We start from the raw sequence: 12,360 nt of genomic DNA on the forward strand, positions 1-12,360 counted from the left end.
TCATCAAAATCGGTCACATAGAACCGGAGATATGATTTTTTGAATTTCGTGAACTTTGACCCCTCATATCTCCGGTTCTATTGAAACCACAGCGCGCATACGCACCATTTTGGAAACGTCCTAGACTGGACTACAACATACTAAAATTTCATTAACTTGCACAATGCCGTTTTTGAGAAAAGTGACTTTGAATTTCGATGAATTTTGACGCTATCACAGCGCCACCTGTGGTGACTTTTTGAACTTCCATCTGAAAGTGCTCATCGAGACGAAACCAAAAAGGTAAAATTTAGGTCGCTATGTTAATTAAAACCGGAGATAGAGGCCGGTCAATGTTCGAACTTTGACCCCTTATAGCTCGGGTCAGGGGTTATGGATCGACTTAAGGTTTTTTTTGTTTGATAGGTATAATCAACGGCTACAACATACTAAATTTTCAGCCCGATGCACAATGGAATTTTTGAGTTATTTAACTTTTAAGATTTAAAAATTTTCTTTTTAATAATAGCGCCCCTAGCGGTGGTTTTATGAACTTGCGATGTTAGAAGAGGAAGTGGCATTTCACGAGAGCTTTCCAAAAAGCCCTCATTTTTTAAATTCTGATAATTAGAACCGGAGTTATGGCCATTTTAAGAAAATTTTTTTGGACCCTTATAGCTCGGGTCAGGGGGGTCGGGGGACCTTAAGTTTGATATTGATGGAAAGCTCTAAGGCCCAGCTATAACATACTAAAATTTGAGCCCGCTCGATGCCATAGGGCCGGAGCTATTGAGAAAACAAAAAAAGGGGGGTCTTCAAAATGGCGGAAGGAGGGGTGGGGGGTGGGGGGTCAATGCACCATGTTGCAATTTTCATACGATATTTAACCTTTGCCGAAAACCGCAAGTCGATATCTTTTTTAGTTTAGGAGCTATTAAGCTCCAAAGAGCGGCCGGCCGGCCGGGAACGTAACTTAGCCCCCCATATATTCGTGATCAGGAAGTGCTGAAACACATTTTGGCCAAGTTTGAGCGCGATCGGAGGACATGAAATTTTGTTAGGATTATAGTAGGTGAGATTGTTAAGAATCTCACCTAATATTTTAGCTCATGAATTTATCGGGATCCTACAAAAAATAAACCTACATTTTCATATTCTTATAGTTTGTAATCATTCATAATGGCTAATAATGGCCTATATACGTTGTTGAAACCAATTTACGTTAAAAATTATCTTAAAAAATACGTTTCCAGACCTACAATGAAGAATCTGAATTATATAGATTCTACAGTCCAAAAAAATTTTTTTTTTCCCAGAATATCCATATTTTGATTTAGATATACAGAGTGCCAAAAGCCGCAAAAGAGACGAAAGAGTCAACCCACACGCTCCTAGATAATCCTCCTAGCAGTTCTTATCCTATTAAAGCTATCTAACTTTTATTTCAAAAGCTTATATTTTTTCCTAAATTGAAGTTACTCGAATACAAGGAAGAAAAAGTCCTCATAAGCAAAACCTATTGACAGAAAACCACATCTTCCAAAGCTTAATATTCTTAACCCTTTAACGACGTGACAGTTTTCGTGGACCGAAAATCAGCAATAAAAATGAAACCAATGAACAAAACCAGTTAAAGGTCTTATATCTGGCCTTCGAACAGTCAAAAGGGTCTGATTCGGTGTACTTTGTGCTTCTATGAACGATAGGGGCAAAAATATCCCAAAAATTTAAGTAATTTTTCTAACAATACTAATGAATGATAAATTTTCAATCTAATAAAAAAGGGACAGATAATCCTAACCGGCTTATGTAGGTGAGATTCTTAACGTGAGCTAACTCGGAGTGCATGCAAATTCGATTTGATGCTGAAGTTGGGAGACGCCATTCAGTTATCTTGAATCAAATTCGTGAAATTATACAAGTTTTGTATTTGAACCAAAATGTCAAGGATTTGGATGAACTGACAGAAAAGTGTTATATGGGTGAAATGTAGACCAGAATGTTCTCTATAATTTTGCCGTAGAACTTGAACTCATCGATTACTCAGAAGCCAAGATAAGCGAGGTTTTTTGTTTCTTAACTCGTTTTTTCATCCAGAGTGCCCCAAGTGTTCATTTGTTGAACTTCAACTAAATCAAAGAATTGTTGTATTTTGCGGGACTTTCCATTTAAACCCCTATTTTAAGTGTCTTGGTGGAGTAGAGGCAGTCAAATTGGCATCTGAGTGATTTCAAAGCGTTATTATGGGAAAAATCATTTTTTTCACACTTAAACGGCAAAATCGGAGTGATAGCGTAGTCTGAGCGGAAAATGATGTATGGACGAAATGTAGAGACAAATGTGCTCTACAATTATGTTGAAGTAATCATCAAAATCGGTGCAGCGACAGTCGAGATAATTGAGGTTATGTGATATTGAAATTGGTTTTTCGACTGTGGCGCCCCTGGTGTTGGTCCCACGAAGTTCAAACATTCTAGAAAGTTATAGCATTTGGTGAGATCTTTCGTTTAAGCCCTCATTCATCAAAATCGGTCACATAGAACCGGAGATATGATTTTTTGAATTTCGTGAACTTTGACCCCTCATATCTCCGGTTCTATTGAAACCACAGCGCGCATACGCACCATTTTGGAAACGTCCTAGACTGGACTACAACATACTAAAATTTCATTAACTTGCACAATGCCGTTTTTGAGAAAAGTGACTTTGAATTTCGATGAATTTTGACGCTATCACAGCGCCACCTGTGGTGACTTTTTGAACTTCCATCTGAAAGTGCTCATCGAGACGAAACCAAAAAGGTAAAATTTAGGTCGCTATGTTAATTAGAACCGGAGATAGAGGCCGGTCAATGTTCGAACTTTGACCCCTTATAGCTCGGGTCAGGGGTTATGGATCGACTTAAGGTTTTTTTTGTTTGATAGGTATAATCAACGGCTACAACATACTAAATTTTCAGCCCGATGCACAATGGAATTTTTGAGTTATTTAACTTTTAAGATTTAAAAATTCTCTTTTTAAAAAAAGCGCCCCTAGCGGTGGTTTTATGAACTTGCGATGTTAGAAGGGGAAGTGACATTTCACGAGAGCTTTCCAAAAAGCCCTCACTTTTTAAATTCTGACAATTAGAACCGGAGTTATGGCCATTTTAAGACATTTTTTTTTGGACCCTTATAGCTCGAGTTAGGGGGGTCGGGGGACCTTAAGTTTGGTATTGATGGAAAGCTCTAAGGCCCAGCTATAACATACTAAAATTTGAGCCCGCTCGATGCCATAGGGGCGGAGCTATTGAGAAAACAAAAAAAGGGGGGTCTTCAAAATGGCGGAAGGAGGGTGGGGGGTGGGGGGTCAATGCACCAAGTTGCAATTTTCACCCGATATATAACCTTTGCCGAAAACCGCAAGTCGATATCTTTTTTAGTTTAGGAGCTATTAAGCTCCAAAGAGCGGCCGGCCGGGAACGTAAAATAGCCACATATATATTCGTGATCAGGAAGTGGCGAAACACATTTTGGCCAAGTTTGAGGTCGATCGGACGACATGAAATTTTGTTAGGATTATAGTAGGTGAGATTGTTAAGAATCTCACCTAATATAATGTATAAGTATTGTAGTTTCTTTTCCCAAAACGTTTTTAAGAATATTTAAAATTAATTTTCATTATGAGAATTTAAAAAATTCTTCATTTTAAGCTTAAAAATTTACTATATAGCAGATAGCTGTAGACTTCCAAAAAATATCCTAGATTCCTTCAACTTTCTATTTTGCAATTAGGGTAAATTAAGCTAATTCAAGACCTGCTCCAAATGGAAACGTCAGTGTTTTCATGATAAATACAGTTACTAAATTACTATATTTATATATTTTCTATACCTCAGTTTCATTATTTAGTTAATTCTGCTTTAAATAAAGCGAAAATCCATTCATATTCACAAATTTTAATTTGTTAGTTTCTCAGAAAAATTAAAAGTATACCTTTTCACCATCGAATTTTTCATCGATCGACCATGTTTTCCACTGAAAAACACAATAAAGTAACTGTTTTTTACTCCTTTTGTTTAACATTTATGTCATATTTCTGGCTAATTTTATTTAAATTAAGTGCTAATCTTTATTGTTAACGGTACGTGAAGTTTTCAAATGAAATAATTACCTATTTCGTGAACAAAAAGGGTTTTTCTGAAGTGTCTGCAAATGATTCAATAGGAAACCGCGGAAATATGATTTTTTTGGAGAGATTTTCTTATTGTTTTAGATGGGAAAGGAGAAAAGACCAGGAATAAGAATAAATCCTTCACTCAAGAGCAACTGAACAAGGTTTTGGAAGTCTTTCGTCGTGGTTTCATTTACACTGTTTGTCTCCAATTAGAAACTTTCCATTGTCTCCATTTGGATTAATATGTTTCCAATAGAAGCATTTTACGCTCGCGTATTTTTCTTGTATTTAAGAAGTTTTCAAATTATATCTAAAGAATTTTCACTAAACATTCTAAAAGAGTCAAGGAACAAATTTTCACTAAACATTCTAGAAGAGTCAAGGAACAAATTTATGTAATTCTCTTCAGAAAAAATATGAACTTAATGTGTTGAATCTTCTGTCAAAATTAAAGTGTCTGGAAATGGTTTTGAATTAGGACATTTACCCTACGTACAAACATAAGGAAAAAATAACTTTAGGTAGCCAGGAAAAATAATTTTCTTTATGGGACACCGGTGTTCCAATCGTTCTTAAATGGTTAAAACATGTTATAATATAAGATAAGATAAGATTTTTATTATTCCAATGTTCTGTTTTGTGGTTGCGTCTGCCGCCGTCTTACCATTACCGGCCTCACCAGGTAAACGGCAGAAACCCTGGGTCGCAGGCCGTACATGCCAACTCGTACAATCGAGTGCAGATCAATCTATGTGAATATACAATGATTAAATATCTATAAAAGTAGTAAATAGTAAGTAGTAACTGAAAAGCCTAGGGAATATTTTTAACAATTTTAAAATATATTTTTAAGAGCTCAAATAAAATACACATTGCAGTAAATCAGCATGAGATTTTCAAATCCAATACGTGAGCCTTTTTATCAAAGAGTCTGTATTATTTTAATAAACTTTTTTAAGCTGATGAATAAAATATATAATTTTAAAAAGAATATGATTTTATTTGTTTTATTCGGACTATAAGTTTTTTATTTGTTATCTTTCCCACCGATTCGAAATAATTTATAAAAGTCTAAAAATACTAGTTAATTGTTATCCATACTCATTTTTTGAAATAAGAAGCTTACCTATTACCTTCATCACAGTAACCTCTGAGAAATTAAGTAGGCTTTGAAATTGAGGATTATGTTTTTTAGCTTTTATTCTTTTCGGTCGCTGAGAGGAGTTTATTGAGTTTATTAGACGCGATTCATTACCTCCAATTCTCCCAAAATTTAACTCACAATCGAATTTTAATGAATTTCTGGCAAGTACTCCATGGTCGACTGTGAAGAATCTCATCTACCAAAAGCTTCTCTAGTTTTCACTTTCCCCTCGCCATTCGATAGTTTTTCAAGGTTTTCACTTGTAGATGCTGAAATATATTAAAATAAGGCGAAAAAATTGCAACTTTTGTGATTTTATTAAACTTTAAACCTTGTTGTGTATAAAAAGTGGACCAGCACAGGTATGGAATAACAAATTCATATGTATATGGCACAAAAAAAAATCCCCTGTGTAAAAAAATATCCTTTGCCATCACCATTTTCTGAACTACTATTTTTCCTTTTTGCCGTTGTCTTTACTTGATCTCTTCCTCTGCTTATCCTTTCTAATTGCATTACTGCTGTTGTAGCTGCGACGCAAAACAATTCCGATAATTGCTGCAGGAATGGCAAGGATGAGAAGACAACCGGCGACAATAATCAAGGTCACATCGACTAAGTAGAGTTGCCAAATGGCCAAATCAAGAGCTGAAGAGCGTAAATGTGTAGCTCCACGGGTTTTCAACACCATCTCAATGTACTGCATGGCCTTCTCATGGGGTGGCGGGTGAATGTCTCTGACTAGCTTCCGGACTTTTTCGACATTAAAACGGTAAGTATCATTTTTCAGCATATCCTCCACGGCTTCTTGGATTGTATTCTCAGAGAGGTCATCGTAGTTTAAAATTCGCCCAAATCCACCTTCCACAGCCATTCGCAGATTGAAATGCTGATCCCCGTGCATAGGGATGCCCAGGACAGGGACCCCAGAGTAGATAGCTTCGTAAATACTAAGGAGCCCTCCATGAGTGATGAGAAGTTTGGCGTTATGTTGTTGCATTAGAAGGTCATACTGTGGCATCCATGCCCCTATGATAACATTGTACGGCTGCTCGTCCATCTTAGGAATATCCCATTTCCAGAATACACCAACTTCTGGCATTCCCTTGAATACACGATTGAAAGCATCGATCTTGTCTTTGCTCATATCCGCGCTCCGGATATCTGTACCCATACTGAATATTACTACGCCATCCTTGGCCTTTTCATAGAGGTTCAGAACGTCTATGGGCAACTCTTTGGGTGTTCGTATGTGAATGCCACCAATCTCCACGACATTGGGCATCAGTGCACGTGGATAGTGAAAGCCAGGATGGGAGTTAACAAAGACAGAACTCACATTGTGAATCAATTGTTCGAGACTAGGCAACTTTTCACCTTTGGGCTGAAGGGGAGAGAAGAATCGCTGATAGAGGGCTTCCTGTCCCGGTAAGTACAAGTACCTGAAATTAAAAATAAAAAAATTAAAAAATATAATTGCATAATGGATACACAGAAAAAATTGTTTTGTAAAATTGTTCGCAATTGTTTGTGAATTCCTATTGGGGATTTACGAAATGCTCGTAAAGCGTAAAAACCACCAAAAAGTTCGTAAAAGTTTGTACTTTTTCACAAACTTTGTTCATAACATCATCACTTGACGAGCTTTTTTTTTCTTATACAAACATTAGTTTGTACATTTTTGATTGCCTAGCAGCACTTTACGAACGAATGACAAAATTTTACAAACATTGTTTGTGTATTTACGAACATTTACGAACACCATTTCATCTTTGTGAAAAAGTAGAAACTTTGACGAACTTTGCAGTGGGTTATATGATTTGCGAGGTTTTTGCAAGTCCTTTAAAGAAATTCATAAACATTTACGAATTATTTTTTTCTGTGTAAGGAACCTCTTTTTGTTGGTACAGGAATCGAGAAAAAGAAGAGTAGAAAAAGAAGAGGAAGAGTAGAACTTGATCTTTTGTGGTGTTCCCGAATTGACCGAAATTGATCCGATTTTTTTGTATATTTTTATTTTTAAAAAAAATGGGGCTCTGAGCCTGGGTATCCAAATAGAAAATATTTTTTTTTAATATTTTGAATTATTAAAAAATTGTTTCTTGTATAGTCAATGTGTCTAGTTAAATTTTGACCGATTTTTTGAGAAAAAGCAGTTTTTTCAATCCCAGCAGCCCTTGAAGCCCTTTTAATGAATATTTTTCACTAAATCTTTCAAACCGAGTTCTAAAACTCTTTTGAAAGAGAATTAGGTATGTAAGACCTTTATAATCCAAACTTGTAGATTTGTGATTCTACCAGTGACATGTGAACTTTTTAAAAGCTAATTTCCAAGATTTTTTGGATAAAAAAAATCATTCTTAATTATAAATGTTTTATTGCGAACCTGAACCTTTGCAAAACGTAAGGTTGAATGAAATTCACTTGCTAAAATCTTACTATCCGAAGAAAATTTGTAATGTGGCTTGACAATTGGATTAGGTACTCTTCCTTGAGTTTTAATTACGTGATACTCTTATAATTGATTTCACATTTTTTCCATAAATAAAGATGTTCAGCGGTTTAACTCAAGAGTATAGGGCAACATGTATTGAGCAAAAACAGGTTCAATAATTTCGCAAAAACGCTATTGCTAAAACTTCAGCCCAATTGCATTTTAGCAAAAAAAAAAAACAATTTCCTGCAGCACAAGCTTCTATGAAAAACCGCAAATATTTCACGAAAACTCAATAGAATAATCTTTTTTTTCTTTTTGTGAGGATATCCTTGAGAAAATAAAGGATTTATCAAATTAACGATAACATTCACTGAAAATCTACATAAAATTTCTATACAACATCCTGGACAATTTTCGATCGTGCTGCACAGAGTTTTCACTCTAACGCTATAATTCTTGTGAGCAACACAATACATTTTGCATGGGAATTTCCACCGAAAGCAAGTTAAAATGTGCTTATGGGAAACTGGCTATAAAAAGAATTTAAAATGATGATTCGCGACTATAGAAGGAAGTGGGGCAGCTTTGAAATTGGGATTTTACTCCTATGTTTAAATGGAACCATGCCGTATCATAAAATGTAATTTAGCTTTTCAATCTGTTTGTGCGGCTAACTTATATCACGATAAGGCTCAATTTTATTTAAAAATAGGTGTAAAAATCCCAATTTCAAATGTGCTCCACTTCCCCCTAATTTGGTCAGATTCATTCCTCAGCATCTCCTCAATGGCATCCGCTCACTCCTTCATGGGTACTCAATTTTTTAATACCTCAGCTTCTATGGCATAAATTAGATAACGTGTGGGTGCTAGGTGAAACTTGAAGGTTTTGGTCGTGACTTAGATGCTATATCTCAGAAGTACTTTCGCAACATTTACCGTGTACCGATTCGCAGCCTATTTAAAGCGATTCATAAATTACTCAAACGATTACCCAAAATAACTTAGGAGTAATATGATTGAATTTGTATAAAAATGAGTTATCGATTATGAACCGGTTCATAACTGGCTTATAACTGAATGGAATTGGCTCAAACTTGTTAAAAATTCCAAGACCTTTCAAACGAGCCAAATATGATGCCATTCATTTGAGAAATACGCTTTCTAGAGCTTAATAAACCTTTGACCTTGAAAACCCGTTATAGGGATGATTCGCCGGTATTTTCATATAGCGACGAAATGTCCGCTTATGTAAGGCGTGGTAGGGAAGCTTGTAGGGAAAATGAGGGGCATGTTAATAGTCCCAGGCTCAACATATGGGAATTCCCTGAAGCTCCCGAGTGTCTATCTCTAACCGTTTGGCCTCTAGGCGTAGTAACGGCCGGACAAACAACGTGATATCAAAAAACTCGACACTTTCAATTTTCAGAATTCTAAAATACCACCCGTTAAGACGTAAGGAGTCGAAACATATACATAACTCAAAATCGAGGGATTATACGGATTATACTGAGGATTATACAAACTGCTCTCTGTGAGAAATTCGGACAGTAAAACGAATAAGAGCAAAAAATTTAACTGGTGCCGACTCTTTTGACCCGAGGTATGTAATTTCCAAAAATAATTCTCCAAATTAATATGGCCCCTCTTCTAATTGTCGGAATTATATAATCGAATCCAGTATGCTTAAGAAAGATCCCGCGAAACTCTAGAACTCGGTAAAAAAGTCTGGGTCTGCAATACTAAAACCACATACAATTATTGCCAGGAGAATAAAAACCGAAAAAAACGATTTTTAATATATCAGTATGTTGTTGCCGCGGTTAGTACTTTTCTGTTGATAACATTCCGTTTTGAGTCTTCCATCAGTCGAATTATAAACGATAATAGCTTAATCGGAGTACATTTTCGTTTTTATGTCATTTTCATGAACTCTTAGGTATAAGGGCAGAATCACATTGACAATAAAATGCTCGCCGTAGCCTCACCGTATTTCGTTAATTTACGCATTTTCATTGCAATTCTTATGCAAATTCTCAATTACCGTATTACTTTATCTCATACTCGGTGGCACTACACGAAAATAATATAAGAAAATTGAAGAAATAAAACGAAAATGCGATAAACGGTAAGCAAAAAAACTTTTGCTCACTGTTTATCGCATTTTCGTTTTATTTCTTCAATTTTCTTATAATATTTTCACCTATTGCCACCGAGTATGAGATAAGGTAATACGGTAATCGAGAATTTGCGTAAGAATTGCAATGAAAATGCGTTAAATTAACGAAATACGGTGAGCATTTTACTGTCAATGTGATTCTGCTCTAACTCAATCATAATTTGATTAAATTTAAATTAAATTGAAAGACTGAAAATGAAAGATTTTCATTCTTTATCGTAATTCGTAAATGACTTATTTTGTTCGAATATTGTGGCACATATTTTTTGACTTAATGCTCAAATGATAAGAGATATCCACTTCCAGTCTTCCATCTTATCCTCTTACACATCTACATTTCTTTACAATCTTCGAGATTCTAGATCTAGGCCCTATGTAATCTAGGGACATATTTCTTCTTCTTTCTTCCACATTTCCTAATTAATCTCTCGAAATACGTGTTTTTACTGCTTGAACTCCACGGAACAAAACTATGTTTCATGTGATTGCTCAAAAACTTTTCGTGCGAGTTTTTCACTTTTGGATATGTTTTAGAGATTATCCAGGCAGACAATTAATAATGTGCGAAAATACCGTTGAATCATTCCTAATAACGGTTTTAAAAGATCAAAGGTTAAAAATTGCTCTAGAGAACGCATTTATCAGGCTAATGGATTCATGTTTGGGCTCGTTGGAAAGGTCTTGGAATTTATGATAAAACTGAACCGGTTCGAATCGGTTCTGAACCGGTTCATAACCGATAACTATTTTTTTCGAAATTCAATTCTATTACTTTTAAAACAATTTTGGAGGATCTTTTAATGATTTATGAATCAGTTCAAATTGGTTAAGAACTGGTAAACGGTAAATGATGCGAAAGTACTTTTGAGGTATAGCATCTAAGTCACGAGTTCGAACATTTCGCAAAGCCTGGGACGTTTGCCATTCTTTTTTATTTAGAACAGGGCCTCTGCATTTTTTTTATTTTCGGATATGATTTAAGAAATATCTAAGTAAAGATTTCGTCCATATGCCAAGGACGACAATTGATTCCTTCTACCGATTTTTCGATGCCAAATGTTTATTTTCTCTAAAGTTATTTCAAGGGTCAAATTCGACAAATTCACTAAAAATTCTCACTTCCTTAAATATTTTCCAAATTTGTAATTGTTTTTTTGATAAATTACCAACTTATTAAATTTGATAGTATACCCTTATAGACCAAAACAAAATCTGCTCTGTCTCATGAATTCGAGCATTCTGCAAAGTTTAGATGCTTTACGATTATTTTCTCCTGTGATGAATCGTAAGGTTTCATTCGAAAATTTATGTTTCTTTAACACTCTTCTTTCAAAATTATTTTTGGATACAAAAAAATCGTCTTAAATTTTATTTTCTTAACGATATTTTTGAGTGTTTTTTTCCTGTGTCCAACAAATTAATTTTTTTGCGGTGTGAAGCATGAATTGATTACTGATAAAATTTACAAATTTTAGGTGAGAAGAAAAAAAAATTCAACTTACTGGTAACTAATCTCCACAAAGAGAGATAGCAGGGTATTGACAATCCTCTCGGCTAGTGTCATGCGATTTGAGGATCCCAGAAACGGATTGGGATTGTAGGCAGGATTGTAGGGATTTCTCACCATTTCGTCTGTCCATTTTGTTGTGGATGTTGTGCAAACTACCACCGAAGGCACTTTGTAGTGATGAGCAAATCCCAAAAGGGCATCCATCATGAAGGAGTCCACGAGGAGAAGATCGAAGGTTGCATCTGATCGGAGGAGTTTCTGAACTTCTGGATGACTAAGAGTGAAATTGACCAATTCAGCTGAGGCATAGATGGACTGAGTGATGGCCTCTAGTACAGAATGAGATTGATGAAGATCTTGCAGATATTCATCAGTCCGGACAAATTTTTCTGTGCCGTTTAAGAAGATTTCCTGAATCTTTTCCTTTTTCTCTCGCACTCGAAATGAGGTAAGAAAAGTGATCTGTTTTGTAAATCATCAGGATGTCAATTAATTATTTTTTTCATTGCAATTTTTATATAATTTTTTTTATGCTGACTTACCTGATGACCTCGACTCTCCAGTTCCCGGACCAGTGCTTCCCCAATGAAGAAATGTGATTTCTTGGGAACCGGAAAGACAGCAAGAATCCTCTTCCCGTGCAAAAGGTCAGTAGTGTAAATGAGGTAGAAGAGTAAGGCAAATATTGTCTTGAAGAACATTATTGTCTGGGATGAGGGTATTCAAAAAACTGATTGACGTGGAGCAGAGAAAAATACTCAGTTCTTATCGATGATTTTGATAAGAAGTACTGCCACATGGAGCTCTATGATACGCTTCGCCAATTTCGCTGTGCATCACACCTGCATTTACTTGCTATCACCATTATATTTAGTTTTACTGATAAAAGGACACTTCTCACCCTCAGAAACAAACAAATATCACAGCACCAGAAAAATATAAACAAGATCTGGGGAG

At 35.5% G+C, this 12,360-nt stretch overlaps 1 protein-coding gene across 1 annotated transcript; it reads right to left on the reverse strand.

Annotated features, from left to right (window-relative positions):
- Window positions 1–5,576: 5,576 nt before the first annotated feature.
- LOC129801335 (UDP-glucosyltransferase 2-like) lies at window positions 5,577–12,317 on the reverse strand. Its single transcript, XM_055846271.1, has 3 exons — window positions 11,946–12,317; window positions 11,396–11,865; window positions 5,577–6,720 (listed from the first exon to the last, which is right to left on the reverse strand). The coding sequence occupies exons 1-3, from the start codon at window positions 12,102–12,104 to the stop codon at window positions 5,730–5,732; spliced, it is 1,620 nt and encodes a 539-aa protein (XP_055702246.1). The 5' UTR covers window positions 12,105–12,317; the 3' UTR covers window positions 5,577–5,729.
- Window positions 12,318–12,360: the final 43 nt, after the last annotated feature.

Source organism: Phlebotomus papatasi, chromosome 2 (genome assembly GCF_024763615.1).
Source record: "Phlebotomus papatasi isolate M1 chromosome 2, Ppap_2.1, whole genome shotgun sequence".
NCBI lineage: Eukaryota > Metazoa > Arthropoda > Insecta > Diptera > Psychodidae > Phlebotomus > Phlebotomus papatasi.